General features: G+C 42.6%; 1 protein-coding gene and 1 long non-coding RNA gene across 2 annotated transcripts; one reads left to right on the top strand and one right to left on the bottom strand.

The window, feature by feature from the left end:
* Positions 1–1,154: 1,154 nt before the first annotated feature.
* On the bottom strand, positions 1,155–2,171 carry LOC125193868. The gene is made up of 3 exons (XR_007171651.1): positions 2,140–2,171; positions 1,681–1,749; positions 1,155–1,186 (listed from the first exon to the last, which is right to left on the bottom strand). It is a non-coding gene; the product is annotated as an uncharacterized LOC125193868 (long non-coding RNA).
* Positions 2,172–14,160: 11,989 nt separating this feature from the next.
* LOC125194775 (microtubule-associated protein RP/EB family member 1-like) lies at positions 14,161–14,754 on the top strand. Its single transcript, XM_048093000.1, has one exon. It carries the CDS (start codon positions 14,161–14,163, stop codon positions 14,752–14,754), a length of 594 nt encoding a protein of 197 aa, XP_047948957.1.
* Positions 14,755–17,066: the final 2,312 nt, after the last annotated feature.

The following is a 17,066-nucleotide window of genomic DNA, read 5'->3' as shown; positions in this document are numbered from 1 at the left end:
TATGTTAAAGTACTTAGCCCTGCATGTGTTTTTCCTATGTGCAGGTTGAGCGGCGACGAGCGGTTGGCGATGTTGAGCAAGTAAATTGAATAATAATATGATCATTTTGAAACATCGAGTGGAGCCGTGTCTTCATACATGACTTCACTTTTCTCTTGGTTGCTTCCGCTGAAACATGAACTTATCGTTTGATTGAGTTTGAACTTATTCCATTTGGATTAGAATATTGAGATATGATGTATTTTGGATTATATTAAACCCTTGTCTTTTGAGCACAAATTATGATATCTATTCATCATTGGTTTCTTTGTTAAGCCATTGTCTTATTGTTTTAATAGTTCATTAATTACTTTGGTCAAACCCTTTTTATGAAACCCTAGCCTATGTTCTTGTTGCATTTAAGTCCGCCTAGGTCGCGATCGCTGCATTTATTATACCCTAGAAGGGCGGTCGTTACAGATGATGTCGAGCTCGCTCTTGCTGCTCCTAGCCGACCGCTCTTCCTAGAGGTAATACCCTGGAACTTTCAGATTTCGTCGTTGGCTCTGAAAATGGTAGTTCCATCAGGCCAGTTTTCATTGTACCGACGAGTGACGCGCCACCAAAACCTATCCCCGCTCTGGTTCGTGCCAACATCTGAATCTTCGGAGACTGCCAAGTAGGCTTTGAATAACTGATCCATCTCGGGAGGAGTGTATGGGGTGCGGACACCACGAGTAGGAGGAGGAGGAGTAGGAGTAGAGCCGCCGCTCCCTCCCGAGCCGGGTTCGGGTGTAACAGCCCGGCATTTCTAGGGTATAATAAATGCGACGACTGCTACTTAGGCGAACTTAAAAATAACAAGAACAGAGACTAGGGTTTCAATTAAAGAGATTTACCCTAGCAATTAATGAAGATCAAGGCAATAAGTCAACGGCTAACTTACGAGAATCAAGACTTAATAGATTAGGCTCAAAAGTCAAAGGTTTAGCATAATTCCAACAAAACGCAATAATTCCCCTCATTCCAAAACAAAGAATTAAGTTCACCATAACCAAAAATAATAAGTTTTCCAAAAATATTCAGCGGAAGCATATCAAGAGAAAGCGGAGCCATGTATGAAGACACGACTACACTTATAGTTTCAAACATCCATTTTATTCGAATCAATCTTCTCAACACCACCGACCGCCCATCGCCGCTCAACCTGCACATAGGGAAAACACATGCAGGGCTGAGTATTTTAAACATACTCAGTGAACTCATGCCAAAACATTTTATAGTTATGCCACCCTTACCATAGTGAACTCGAGGTTTTGCATTTAATTAAAGATAAGCATCGAGTATCACAAAAATATATCATGGACTGGTCAGTCAAATAATACCTCCCATTTTCTCATCAATCAACATTTCATAGTGCGACGAAAGTGTGGCCACACTTTTCGCCCACGAGACCGGCCGACTAGCAAGGACGGCTCCCGATCCCACCATGTACACAGCCTGGTAGGGTTTGCGGCCCATACTCAGACCCGAATTCGTTTAATCATAGCCACTGTAGCCTAATGGAGCGTACTCACAATCTAGGCATCAGGCACTCACAATATCCAAAATAATTCATAGGCATGGCATAACAGTTTAATCCACCCTTATTTCTCCAACATCATAATTTGCACATAGAAGAGAGTTTAGAATAAAGCCCACCTCGATTTCTTTCGAGTTCAACAAAAATGCACTTCTTCTTGATATCCCACCGGGAACGCGAACTATCACCTTTAGTTCATATTTTTCAAATAAGTCTCAAATCATGGATTAAAATTATGCATGATCTCACGTTTCCCTTTTCCCTTCGATTATTTTCAAAATCAACAATCAGAATCAAAGTACGATTATCATATCGTTTTTATCACACAACAACTCCAGATTTATCATCCATTCGTGTCACACATGAGTGTTTTTCTCCACACAACACACGCACACACACCACACACATGTGCACGCCTACCGAGGCATGCACATACACACACACACTCTCGGACACACACACACACACACATGCATCCAATTTCACCGATTAATTTCCCCTTCACTCGTTCTAAATGCATGTGGTCTCAGAAATACCGATTAATCGGTAGAGGAAGAGAAGATTAATAATAGAAGTACCTTTTCTTGCAAAAACAAACGGTAGAAACAAGTAGAATCTTGATTCTTCAATGAATTCTTGAATTGCAGCTTCAATTCTTCTCCAAAAGATGAAGAATTAATAGAGAAAGTAGAAGAGAAATTTGAGAGAGTGGGAGAAAGAGAGATGTCGAGATTTTTGGGAGTGGGGGGCGGTTTTCTGTAGTGCTAGGGTTAGGTTTCTCACATGTATTTATAGAGTGCCAAAATAATATCCAATAATTAAATAAATTAAGATTTGGAAGATTTGGTGAGATTTGATAGTAGAGAATGGCGTTGATTTAGTTGAGAAGTAAGGGGATTTTCGAAAATTATAGGCTATTTTAATAGCCTATAATTAATTCAAATATTTCACGGAGTAGAATAATATATCACGGAGCAAGAAAATATATAATTAAATCCCCTCCAAATAAAAGGAAATAGGCGATTTTTTCCTCTTCTCACAAGGAATAAAAATCAAATCCTAATTTAATTAGGATATGGCAAGATCTTCTTAGATTTGGCAAGATATGCTAGGATATTTGAATTTAATTATGGAAGAGAGTCAATAAGGGATCTAATAATATAATAAAAATAATCCATTCTCCCATAATAAGGATTTTCGAAAAATCCCTCTAGACCAACATAGGGTTTTCGAAATTTTCATCAATTAAAATAGGAATAATCGGACTTTGGATTTAATTTGGATAATTATCCCAAGCAATAATTAAATCCAAGAAAATAGGATTTCTTCTTCAATAAATAGGGAGGTCGAAAATTCCACATGATTAAATAATGCTCCTATTAAATTCTCACTCATCACTTAGGAAAATAATTCACCACGAATATTATTTCTTCCCACATCAAAATATTCACATATTCGAATTTCCACCTCCATTCCACATTTTCCAACGACTTTGACCATTCCACGGCCACGTCATATTTTCCACCATGTTGACTATTCAATAGCCACGTCACATATTCAACATGTTTGACTATTCAACTCAAACTCGACTCCATATCGCAATTAGGTCACAAAGAATATTGCAATAAATCACTTATCATTTAATTTCACATATCATAGCATTAAAAGCATTTAATGCAAAAATTTCCACGTCACAAAAATTAGTGTTCGAAAAAGCGGGGTGTTACATCGGGTGCCCACCTGTATTCCCCATGGGGGCATCTTGGTCGTCCACCGGGTAAGGTCGGTAGCCACCCGGAACTTGAGAACCTTGGGTTTGAGGAGAGGCCGAGAATTGAGTTTCCGGACTAGGGAATGGTTGTGAGCCGAACCATTCGTGGTTCCAACCGTGGGAGTCGGGGGTGATCGCCGGAGCCGGACATTTTTTTTTAATAGTGAAAGATTGAGAATTGATAAGACAATTTAGATGAGAATTGTGTAGTGTAGTGGGAAATTTTTTGTGTGGAAGTGGGGGTATTTATAGATGGAAATGTGAATTTTGGGGAAAAAAAATTGAAAAATAAATTAAAAATGGGTAGAAAATGGATAATTTATTGGAAAGCGTAAAAATATATTTTTTTAATTTAAATTCAATTTTTTTTAAAAAATAATAATAATAAAAAATAGAGATTGCCAATCGCGTGCCGCCACGTCAGCCTGCTCAGCGGCACGGACGTGCTCGATGCATCGAGCAGTACCGTTTTTTAATAGTGAAAGATTGAGAATTGATAAGACAATTTAGATGAGAATTGTGTAGTGTAGTGGGAAATTTTTTGTGTGGAAGTGGGGGTATTTATAGATGGAAATGTGAATTTTGGGGAAAAAAAATTGAAAAATAAATTAAAAATGGGTAGAAAATGGATAATTTATTGGAAAGCGTAAAAATATATTTTTTTAATTTAAATTCAATTTTTTTTAAAAAATAATAATAATAAAAAATAGAGATTGCCAATCGCGTGCCGCCACGTCAGCCTGCTCAGCGGCACGGACGTGCTCGATGCATCGAGCAGTACCGTGCCAGCGGCGAGAGCGCAGTGGCGGATAGCAGCGTGCCGCTCCTTCGGCAAGGACGGTGTCCGTCCGTGCAAACACTGTTGCGGGTGCTCTTAAAAATAAAATATTTGCTTTTCAGCATGAAATTTTATGTAATGTTGTTTTGTAAATTAATTAGGATAGAATAAAGTAAGAAGATGAAAAAGTGAAGATGAAGTTGTTTCCATTTTTATAAAATATTTCATCTTTAATACGGAAAAAAAAGAAATAGGACATGGGAAGTACATAATAGTGTCTATGTATCTTGTATATCTTGTTTTCTTAATAACACACATCAACTTTACATGTAAACTTTACATGACGTTGACGGCTAAAAGTTGATGTACACATCGTTTCTAAATGCATACGGATATACGATTATTTGGGATTGGATCACAAAGATTTAAATAATTTGTTTTGAGAAATACAAATATTTAATAATACTACAAAGATTTTTTATCTTTAAAAAATCACAAAAAAGTACAGAAATATTAAAAAATCCCAAGTTTGGTCCTTAAATCAAACTAAATGAACAAATATACCTTTCAAGGTCTAAATGATAGAATAGTAAAAATCAGAACTGAATTTGATATTAAATATTTTTTAACTAAAAATATAATTTTATAAATATTGAGTGCAAACTCCATTTTCTAGGTACCTGTTTTGTAGTTCACAATAAATCAATTCACTCTCTTTTAAAGTCCAAAAGAATTAGGAAAATAACTTGTTCTTATTTCTCTCGTATTTATAACACAAACACTTTCGTGCAAAAAATAATTAATAGCTTAGCGTTATTGAATTATACATTATCTGATGGTATTATATGGAGTAATTTTCAGGTACAGTTGGTTGAAAATGAAGCGTTTGATCAATTAGTTGAGCTTTATCATCAAATACATACACCATTACTTATCTTTGTTGTTAATTGCTCTGATGAGTCGTTCGCGGACGGAGGAAGTAATTATTTTTCAGGGGCAACTTCACAATGCAAACCGTTAATAAAATAAACACGAGCTAACTTGAATATATTAAATCCACATGCTAGTGAGTAGCGCGTAGCACGCCAATAGGGTATTTTAATTGATATAACGTGCAGTGAGTATAGCACACAAATGGAGACTTTCATAATATTAATTTATAAAATAGAAAGCTAATACTCCCTCCGTCCCAGCTAATCGAGTCAAAATTTTTGCGCACAGAGATTAAGAAATTATGTTGAAAAGTAAAAAAGATGAATAAAGTATGAAGGATAAAAGAGAGTAATGTATGTATTTGAATAAAGTAATATTGATTGGTTGCTTTGTTTTTTGTCTAAAGAAAAAATGACTCAATTTAATTAGGACATTCCAAAAATGAATAAAACTCAACTTAGTTGAAACAGATAAAATAAAACAAACGAGGACATATGGATCTCTTGTTCCCTAGTAAACATGTAATAGCTAGCCTACAAATTCCTAATCTCTTGAATTGTAAAATTTGATATTGGAATTGCTACATGACCAAGATATGATCCGCCAAAATAAGAAAATATTCATAAATTTAGAATAATATGGAATTGGTTCGTACATATTAATACATGAAGGGAAATATTCACTATAATAATGCATTTATCTACATGGTTGATAAGTCGTATTCTAAGCCTTGGTTACTGGTCAGTATGTCGTGAATTACATATAGGGATGTCAATGTAGCCCATAACCCGTGGGCCGGCCCGAATAGCTCGCCAAATTTCCAGGGTTAGGGCTGAAAATTTCTAGCCCGATAAAATTACAGCCCGATTAGCCCACACCCGATTAACCCGCAACCCGTTAGGGCCAGACCCGAAAACCCGATGGGCTGGCCCGAAAACCCGATAAAATTTCTATCGTTCTATTTGTTTGACTCTAATTCGACACTTCATTGGTTATTTTAGAATATAGATTACTAAAAAATAACTTTTATTTTTATATATTAAATATATAAATTATATGTTAAATTTTTATTAACATAATAATAGATATATAAATTAGAAACTTCAAATTCACTACAAAATATATTTAATTTCTAAAACATGCTTTAATATTTCTTGATGTTTATGTTTTATTGTACATAAATCTCAAATATAAGTATTTGATCATGTTTATGTTTGAGTTTAAGCATATATATCAAATTTATCATAATTAAATATTTTACATTCTGTAAATATAACTAATTTTCACTATTATTTATAGGATTGAACACATGTTAATTTTATCGGTAGCAACCCGATTAGCCCGCTGGGCTAGCCCGAAACCCGAGCTTTTAGGGTTAGGGTTGAACTTTTGTAACCCAAAAAGTCACAGCCCGATTAGCCGCACCTAATTGACCCGCAACCCGAATAGGGTTGGCCCGAAACCCGGTGGGCTGGCCCGATTGACATCCCTAATTACATGTATTATCGTAAAACAGTTGCTTAAGTGTGCGGGATTAAGGAATCCAAGTCAGTAGGAGACGATTCGGACGTCGCAGGTGAAAAGAGCGTTAGAAGGGTGCAATACTGACCAGGATGCATGCCAGAGAAAAGGCTCGAGATGGAGAAGAAGGATAGATGGGATGATCAGAAAAAAGGGCAGAAAAGTCAAATTGCGAAGGAAGTCTACCCTAAAAGCAAGGGCAAGCCTGCCTATAAAACGAACCACTTGGAGAGAGAGAAGAGAGTTCGCAATTCGAAAGTCCAACCACCACACTTAGTTAGAATTCTCTCTAGAAGATCAGTTCCTTCAGCATTGTCCATTTTTTCTCGTTCCTCGCCACAACCATGGTCACCTGACGTCCAGAAGTCTGCCGTAGAAGTCATCATCCCACCGTTCTAGCCAGTTGTACCATCCAAGACCTGTCAGAAAGCCACCGAGCCACCAGATATGCCCTGCCGTCTAAGTTTCCTTATTTAGTAACTGTTTACTTTTCACATGTCTCGTGGGATTCGACCCTTACCTCAACTATACTAACCAGTAGAAGTGGGTTGAGGAAATTTATTTGATACCAGGTTCCGGTTGTCGTGCCAACGACTCAGCTAGTTTGGCATTTTCATCCTGATCAGTTGGACGCACTCCTTTAATTTAACACACCCGACACCTTAAAAACATACACTATCAAAATGGCGCCGTTGCCGGGGATGGATGGCTTTCATACCTGTTATTGTGTGTGATTTTTTTGGTGTATATATTGTTTATAATTTTCCTTTTCTTTTTATTTTCAGTTTATGAGAAGTAGCTCGGCTCCTGGCCAGTGGAGACCAAGGATACTTCCCTGAGGAATGATACTCGTGACCACTCGTTCTGGCCTGTCGACAGCACTGTCCGACCTAGGCACGAGTAGCGACGAGGAGAAAGAAGACATAGAGTACCAACTCCCTGAGCTTCCACCCCAACCAGTAAGAACACTAGTGAGGATGGCTGACCAAGGTGAGGACGACCCAGAGCTCGCAACGCTTACTGCGCATGCCGCCGAAGATCCCCCACAAGCCATAGTGGTCACCCCAGGCCAAACAGCCTGTGATGTAAAACCCCACGTTATTGCAATTCTACTTACATACTGTGGGAAAAGCTACGAAGGACCCTACGAGTTCCTCAAGGAGTTCTGCAAAATCTGTAAAGCACAGAGGATGCCAGCAGGGGCAAGCGAGGATGACTACAGATTGAAAGCTCTGCCGTTTGTCCTAAAAGGAGAGGCCAACACCTGGTTCATGCGCCTGCCAGCCGGCTCCATCAACACATGGGGCGATTTCAAGTCATCTTTCCTTAATGAGTTCTTCCCTTCTTCAAAGACGAGTGCATTGAAGAGGAAGATATCATGTACAAGGCAAGAGTACGATGAGACCCTGAGCGAGTATAGGGAGAAATACATGAGTCTTCTGGAGTCATGCCCTAACCATCGCATGAAGGAGATAGAGGTGCACCACACCTTTTATGAGGGGATGAACAAGGAAACAAAGGATGTGGCGAATTCGTCATCCGGAGGTGATTTCACACAGTTGAGGATCAGTGAAGCCAAGAAGGTCTTACGCAAATTGATGAATGTAAAAAAGACGTACGACAACGCAAGGAATGGGTACAATAGAGAAAGGGTAGCAAGTGCTTCGGCTACTAACCAGGAGGAAATGATGGATCTGAAGATGGAGGAATTAAAGAAGGAGTTGCTGACCGCAATCAAAGAGAACACTCCACCACCTTCTCCGACTGGTGGCAAAGAGGCTCCAGAGCTACCATATGATCAACCAAACGACGATGTAGAGCAAGCTAATTCCACAGGGTACTACAATTATAATGAGAATTGGATTCTAGGGAAGTAGAGGGACGCACCATGGAGGTATCACCAAAACTTCCGATGGGGAGATGGAAATCAGAATCAGAACCAAAATCAAGGTCAGAATCAGCCCAACCCCCACCCGAACCAAAATTTCAAGCGTGGCCCAACGAATCCTGACCACCAGTCGAACTGGGTAGGAAGAGACCAGCAACCTCAGAACCAAAACCCCCAAAACCAAAATCCGAACAGCATATGTACCCCCCCACCAAAGGAACTACCAAAACAAACAGACCCAAAACCAGTCCCATAACCAAAACTAGTACAACCCTCCTGCCTAGTATAATTAGTACCCACCAAACCAAAACTAGCAAAATACCAGCAAAACCCACCACCACCCCATTATAACCAACACTAAGGTTCAAATCAATTCCATTACCCAAACAGGTCAAGAAGGTCTATGGAAGACATGATGGGGGAGATGCTCGCTTCACAGCAAAGTATCAAAAATGACTTGCAGTCCAATAATGAAGCAGTGCAAGGGATGCAAAGCCCCCAGAAGGAGCATATGGCTAATATGAAAATGATTAACAAACAGTTAGCCCAGCTCGCAAACTTTGTGGGTGAAATGAAAGGGAACTCAGGGAAACTCCCGTCTAAAGTCCATGTACCTGAAAAGGCCAATGTAAGTAAAATCACACTGCGGTCCGGAACAGCCTATAATGGACCTCAACTCAGAAACCCTATTGGGGAGTCTAGTGGAGCAAGGGTGCTGAGCAACACCATCTCAGTGGAAGAGCTCAGGAGACCTCTGCCTCAGATGGAAGATCCGTTTTTTCTGGACGAGGAGCATACTGGGAAAGGAAAGGAGGAAGAAACACAGTCTAGAAATGAGAAACCTGAAGAAACAATACCCACGTCGAGGCCTCGAACCCAGGAGGCACCAAAAAAAAGTCCATAGAGGCTTGTTGAAGAGGCTAAAGGGGAGAAACCGTTTCCATATCGGTTTGTTACGAAGAGAAAGAAAGAAAACCCTGTGGATTTCATGTCAATCTTCGGGAAGCCGGATGTTACCATACCATTCCTCCAAGCCGTGATACTACCCCCTCTGGGGAAGTTTATAAAGGAGTTCATAGCCGGAAAAGCCCAGGAGGATGGAAAAATCATGGTGGAAGAGATAGCATCAGCTATTGTGCAGGAGAAACTACCACCCAAGAGAGCCGACCCAGGTATGTTTACTTTACCCATAACAATTGGAGATGTAAAAATCGAGCAAGCAATGTGTGATCTGGGAGCATCTATCAATGTTATGCCGTTATCCATTTATAATCGGTTGAAGGGGGTAAAGTTGTCAAACACTAGGGTGTTGATCCAACTGGCTGATAGGTCGTGTATAAATCTTGAGGGTGTGTTAGAAAATGTGTTGGTCAGAATACAAGACTTTACTTATCCTGCTTATTTTTATGTGATTAAGATGAGCGAGCCAGAAACTAGGGAGTCTAGCGGGATATTGTTAGGGAAACCATTTTTAAGAACAACTAAGACAATTGTAGATATGGCTGAGGGAACAATATGCATTGATTTTAATGGTGAAAAATTTGTTTTTGACATCAATGAAGCCATGCAAAAACCGATAGATTCTGAAAATCTATGCTATGTTGATGTTATTGACCCCCTAGTCCAAGAATTTCTTGAGACCGAGTTATTGCAGGAGAAGTTCCAAGCCTTGGATGTGTATGCACAGGCTGATGTGGAGGCAGCTGCATGGTGTGATCTGATCAGTAGCCGAAGGTTAACTGATGAGGAAATTGAAGGAGCAACTACAGAATTCTGTCAGAACTCGGAATCCGCGGGAGCCGCAGGGGCTTTACTACCAGCCAGTATGGAGGAGAACTCAGATGGTGAACATGAGCAAGAGAAGGATTCTGAAAAAAACCCTCTACCTACAGACACACTACCCCCACAAGTGGAGTTGAAGAAGCTGCCAGCAAACCTTAAGTATGCCTACCTCGGGGAGGAAGACTCGTTCCCTGTGATCATCAATAGCAGGCTAACTGAAGAACAAGAGGCAAAGCTATTGACCGTGCTGAGCAAAAACAAGAAGGCTATTGGAAGGAGCCTTACGGACTTGGTGGGGATAAGTCCAGATGTATGCATGCACCATATTCGGTTGGAGGAAGGAGCCAAGACACATAGAGATTCGCAAAGGAAGGTGAACCCCAATATGCGCGAGGAGATACTGAAGGAGATCTTGAAGTTGCTCTCGCTAGGCATTATATACTCGGTACCCGATAGTGAATGGGTTAGTCCGATCCATATGGTCCCCAAGAAATCCAGAATCCAGGTGATTAAGAATGAGAGGATTGAGCTAGTGCCCACCAGACTGGTCACTGGATGGCGAATGTGTATAGATTACCGCAAGCTGAACACTGCAACCAGGAAGGACCATTTCCCCCTGCCATTCATCGATCAAATGCTGGAGCGACTGACTGGGAGGAAATACTTCTATTTCCAAATTTACGTGAACCTCGAGGACCAGGATAAGACCACGTTTACCTGCCCGTTTGGAACCTATGCGTATAAACGCATGCCCTTCGGCCTATGCATCACCCCGGACACATTCCAACGCTGCATGATGAGCATATTCTCAGATTTAATAGAAGATTGCATAGAGATCTTCATGGATGATTTCACGTTCTATGAAGACTCTTTCGGCTCGTGCTTACAGCCTTTGGATGTAGTGCTAGAAAGATGCCAAGCAAGGAATCTGGTTTTGAATTTTGAGAAATGCCATTTTATGTTTACCGAAGGAATCGTCTTAGGACACGTGGTGTCAGAAAGAGGAATCCAGGTGGATCAAGCTAAGGTGGATGTCATATCCAAATTACCCTTCCCTACTAATCAGAAGGGAATAAGAGGTTTTCTGGGGCATGCTGGATTTTATCGAAGATTTATCAAGGATTTCGCCAAGATCGCCCAACCTCTTACCAGACTCCTCCAGAATGAGGTGGAGTTCGTTTTCGACGAGCATTGCAAGGCTGCCTTTAACCATCTCAAGGAAAAGTTGATCTCTGCACCGATCATCCAAGCTCCTAACTGGGAATCACCCCTTTGAGGTGATGTGCAATGCTAGTGACTATGCCTTGGGGCCGTACTGGGTCAGAAGGTCGATGGGAAGAGGTACGTGATATTCTATGCATCTAAGACCTTGAATCAAGCCCAACGGAACTATGACACCACCGAGAAGGAGATGTTGGCTGTTGTTTATTCGTTCGAGAAGTTCATGCAGTACTTGTTAGGATTCAAGGCCATCGTCTATACCGACCATGCGACTATTAAGTATCTCATTGCAAAGAAGGAGTCAAAACCCCGACTAATCAGATGGGTACTTCTGTTACAAGAGTTTGATTGGGAAGTAGAAGACAAGAAGGGGGTCGAAAACAAGGTAGCGGACCATTTGAGCAGAATAGTGCAAGAAGGGAACAGTGAAGATGTGCATGATCGATTCCCAGAAGAGCATTTATGTGAGGTGATTTTCTCCGCAAGGAAGATCGATTGGGAAGAAGTAATGAGGCTTACTGGTCAGGATATGACAACCCTGGTTTGCGGACTTGGCCAACTATCTAGTGACGGGAGAGCTCCCAATGGTGCCAAACGTGACAAGGGCTCAGAGGATGAAGATCAAGAGTGAAGCCAAGTATTATTTCTGGGACGATCCATATTTGTGGAAGGCAGGAGCTGACCAAGTTATAAGGAGTATGTATTCCTGATTGGGAGCAACAAGATGTACTGATACACTGCCACTCCTTGGCATGTGGAGGACATTTTGGTCCTAGGAAGACCGCAAGGAAGGTACTGGACAGCGGATTCTACTGGCCAACTTTAAAAGAGATGCATACGAGTTTTGCAAGGGCTGTGACCGTTGCCAACTGACCGGTGGGATCTCCGCGAGGGATGAAATGCCGCAAGTTCCAGTGATTGTTTGTGAAGTGTTCGACATTTGGGGCATGGACTTCATGGGTCCTTTCCCTTCATCTTACGGGAATTCCTACATCCTGGTGGCAGTCGACTATGTATCAAAGTGGATAGAAGCCAAGGCCACGAGCACTTGTGAATCCAAGGAGGTTGCTAAGTTCCTCAAGAGTCATATATTCAGCCGATTTGGGATACCAAGGGCAATCATATCCGATCAAGGAACTCATTTTTGCAACCGTACAGTTGAAGCCTTGATGAAAAAGTACAGGGTCCATCACCGCCTATCTAGTCACCTACCACCCTCAAGCCAATGGGCAAGCGGAGATCTCAAACAGGGAGATAAAGAGCATCCTGGAGAAGACGGTCAACCCTTCCAGGAAGGATTGGAGCACAAGGTTGGAAGATGCTCTGTGGGCGTATCGAACAGCCTACAAGACGCCTATAGGGATGTCCCCGTACCGTATTGTTTTTGGAAGATGTGTCACTTACCAGTGGGAATTGAACACCGAGCGTACTGGGCAGTTCAGCAAGTTAACATGGATGCTAGAGCCTGTGAGGAGGAAAGGAAGCTGCAACTACAGGAGATGGAGGAACTCAGATTGTAGTCATTCGACTCAGCCATGTGGTACAAGGACAAAACTAAGATGTGGCACGACAAGAATTTGAGGACCAAGAATCTCCAAGTTGGCCAGAAAGTACTACTCTTCCAGTCGAGACTGAAGCTAATGCCTGGGAAACTCAAGTCAAAATGGACAGGACCTTACATCATCACCGCACTTCGTTCTAATGGAGCGGTAGAGATTTCAGGGAGTATCCCCAACTCTGAACCTTTTGTCGTAAATGGACATAGGCTGAAAATATATAGAGAAAATGCAGAGATGTGTGTAGTGGAAGAAATTCCACTACACTTTAATAGCGTCTAATGATCAGTAGGATAGGGGTTTGGAGTTCCACCTGGCCAACTTTATATGATATGTGCTTATTGACCAGGTAGAATTTCAAATGCCTTTAGTAATGATGTAAATATTGTGAATATGTAGTGATTTAATTTTAAGTAAGTAGGAAGATATTAAAAATACTACAAAGATTTTCGGATCTTAAATATTAATTTGGAGTTCGTACTGACCACAAGGATACCAATTTGGTGAAACTCTAAATTATATTTAAGAGTTCCTTTTTTTACTTTATTTCTATTTTTAGCTAATTGAGAGGGAAAAACGAGTGGAAATTTGAATTTTGGTACGTGGTGCAGCTTTGCAGGCGAGTAAAGTGACTGGGAGGGCGCGTGGGCAGAGATGTGACAGGGGATGTCCAATCAGCAGCGAGAACGCCCAACCGCCTCCCTCCCGAAATGTCGCGCCTGGAACCGCCTATAACCGGTCAAAACCCTCAACTGCCCACCCCTCTATAAAGGCCCCAACCGCCTATCTCCCTTCACTTTACAAACCCTTACCTGCATTCTCTCACCCAAAACAACCGCTCTCGACAACCACCACCCCACTCCAAATAACCACCGTGAACCACTACCGGAAACAGAGAACCACCACCGATACAAACCATGGGAAAGAAGAAAGCAACCAACAACCCAACCTCTACCACCGACGAAAACCACCCAGAAGTTCGAACAACAGCAGATACGCGGCCGCCAAGTCCGCAACGATCGCAGCCAACGCCGACGCCATAAATTCCGGCGATGGTTCCTTTAGACGCACTGGCGGCGTATCTCAGGCAGCAAGACCCAGAACAAGGATTGGACGGCGACCCTGACTGGATTTAGCCTGGCCGGAGGAATGCCGGCGATACCGACCCCTACCCCAGAAATTGCGACCACCGTCAACCTGCCTACCACCACCCCAACTTCCTCAAATCCCACATCCGAAAAAACCTCTCCAACGATAACTGCACCGTCGGAACCCTCTAACCCTTCTCCCAAACACCAACAAACAGAGCCACTCGACGTTAGCCCACTTTCCGCCTATCAAGACCCCAACTGGGGGGAAACAGAGGAAAAAGACAGTGAAGGGATGGAAAGCGAAGGAGAGAAGGATAAATCAGAGGAAACAACGGCCGCAGAACCCATAATCAAAGAGGTAGAGAGAAGGGAGATAGATCTGAACAAAATGGCCAAGAAGCAAGGGCTAATGACTGATGATGAATTCCAGTCGGTTTTAGGTGGGGGAAACAGGATAGTGATAAATACTGAGGGGGTGGCTGAGGTTCTGGACCTCGCATCCCAGGCAGTAGGGGAAGGTGAAGCATCCATGGTAGCAGAGGAGTCAGAGGGTGTTGTCCACCAGCCAGTGGAGGGAATGGGAGTAGAACAAACCGAAGGAGTGAAGCAGCCTGAAGAGGAAAAGCAGAAATCAGAAACCCCCAGTCAGTAGTAAGGGAGGATGAAAAAGAAACAGAAGAAGAGGCCGAAGTACAACCTGAGGAGCCGAAAACTATGGCCCCAACCGTGTCAAAACCAAAGTCAGTCAAACGAAAACTAGTGTTGAAAAGCGACCCCAAGGCAGAACGGCAGAAGTCCAAGAGAGTGTCACAGAGATGCTTAGGAAAGTGGACGTCCAACAAGGAAGGAGCAAACACGGCAGCAGATGCAGTGGAGATCTCTAGTGAAGATGAGAGGACTACTCTTACAAAACCTGGGGAGGAGCCCTCGACAACTAGCCAGAAGGAAGCCCCAATGGCAACAGGGACGGTTTCATCAACGCCAAATAACCAGGAGGAAGAGGCTGACAAGGTGGCTGAGGGTCTGGACCTCGCATCTGAGTCAGTAGATCAAGAGGAGGCGATAAATGACGATACCAGTACCTGCGTGGTGACCGAGCCTACTGCCCAAGTGGAACCTTCATCACTAGCGGAGGAGGAAGATAAGGCAGACGAAGGTGAAGACAAGTACCTCCAGGAAAGGAAGAGAAAAGGAAAGGCCCCTGCCAAGAAGAAGCAGGTCGCAAAGAAACAACGAACAACTAACACCAGCATAGTGATCCGAGAGCCAGAAGAGAGAAAGAGGTTGAACGACAGTGACTACACTTCCAGTGTGGAGTCGGAGTCCGAGAGTGATATCTCTCTAGATGGGGAAGAGTGCCATGAGCAGCAGCTCCCCGACAACCACAAAGAACTTGTCCACCCTCCAGTGGAGAGGATTGTGTACCGACGGTGGCGGATGGAGCTTACCGATGAGCTGATGGAGGACATGAAGCACTAAAACACTAAGAAGCTTCAAGACGCCTTTGACGACAAGGAGGATAGCAGAAAGCAAGTTAAATGCGGCAAGGTACTCCACATACCCTCTCTGGATGAGTTATCTGTGCGTGACTCTTTCCTGGCCAGTATGGAAACATTGGGTTTTGAGTGGCTGTTAGAGAATAGGGACCCGGAGATATCAGTAATGTTAGCCAAGGAGTTATTCACTATGTTTAGGTTCCAAGTCACAACGGACCTAGACGAGGTGTCAATTTCCTTCAGGATATTCGGTGGAGAGTTGTCCATGAGTCTAATGGAGTGGAATGTGCGATTGGGGATGTGTAGTCTAGAGGAAGCTATATGACCAGAATGGAGAAGCCGAGAGAGGTGGATACCAAGGAGGCACGTAGAATTTGAACCCCAAGAAGCCTGGGAGGAATTAACCCACCCCGCTGCTGGTCAGTTCGCCTCCACCATCTCCAGATCGACCCATTTCAACAACCCCATGCTCCGACTGATACAACTCTACTTGGGCTACAACCTACTAGGCCAGACTAATTCAGCCGCCAGAACATCTATGACCGAATTGTACATGGTGTGGTGCATCGTGGAAGGAGGTTGCACTTGGGATTTTGGACAGCCTACCAATGCCACCTGATAGCTACCCACCCAGCCAGAAACTTGTCCCTCTGCAACATACTAGGAGCCTTCGTGTACAACAACATAATCATAACCGAGGCAGATGACCTATCTCCCATGTATATGGTCGACTCTCCTGGCCTGTTCGATATCCCCTTCTACGTCCGCACCAACATCGTATACTACCGAGAAAGAGTCCCTGGTGGGAGGGCACAACAAGGCCAAGAGGGACGAGTTGGGCAGAACGAACAAGTGCAAGGACAGAGGAAAGCAAATCTGGAAAGGGTAGTAGAGGAGCTAGCAGAGGAGAACATGCAATCGTGGGCAGAGATGGCGAGATTGACAAACTTGATGGAAAGTGTACTTAAGGAGTTAGCGAGAGGAAAAGACAGTACCGGAGCTGGACCGAGTGGCCATGGAGGCCAGGATGATGAACCAACCGAACCAGAGAAGGAAGAAAGTGATGGACCCAAGGAAGCATAGTACAACCAACCGGACTCCACTGAAGAAGAACCAAAGGAACCACCTGCACAGACCCCTGCAACAAGGAGGAGCAGGGGGAATGTCTGATCGACCCCCCCTACTGACCAGTTAGTTTTCTTTTTGTTTTTTAGTTTTTCTTTTATTTCTATTTTTTTAATTACTCCCTCCGTTTCTTCATAGTTGAGTCATTTTTCTATTTCGAAAAGTTTCTTACTTTACTCTCTCTTACTTTATTCTCTCTACTTTATTCACTTTATACTCTATTCTCTCAACCTTTTCATCTCTCTTACTTTTTTATCTATTTATTTAACACACCCAACATTCATTTTTAAAACTCCGTGCCGAAAAGTTCCGCCTCAACTATGAAGAAACGGATGGAGTATTA

Source organism: Salvia hispanica, chromosome 6 (assembly GCF_023119035.1).
Source record: "Salvia hispanica cultivar TCC Black 2014 chromosome 6, UniMelb_Shisp_WGS_1.0, whole genome shotgun sequence".
In the NCBI taxonomy this organism is placed as follows: Eukaryota; Viridiplantae; Streptophyta; class Magnoliopsida; order Lamiales; family Lamiaceae; genus Salvia; species Salvia hispanica.
This window is presented reverse-complemented; position numbering and strand designations above follow the sequence as displayed.

Bases quoted from the DNA above. Each gene is read 5' to 3' on its own strand.
- LOC125194775 (XM_048093000.1), top strand. From the start codon at position 14,161: ATGCCGGCGATACCGACCCCTACCCCAGAAATTGCGACCACCGTCAAC.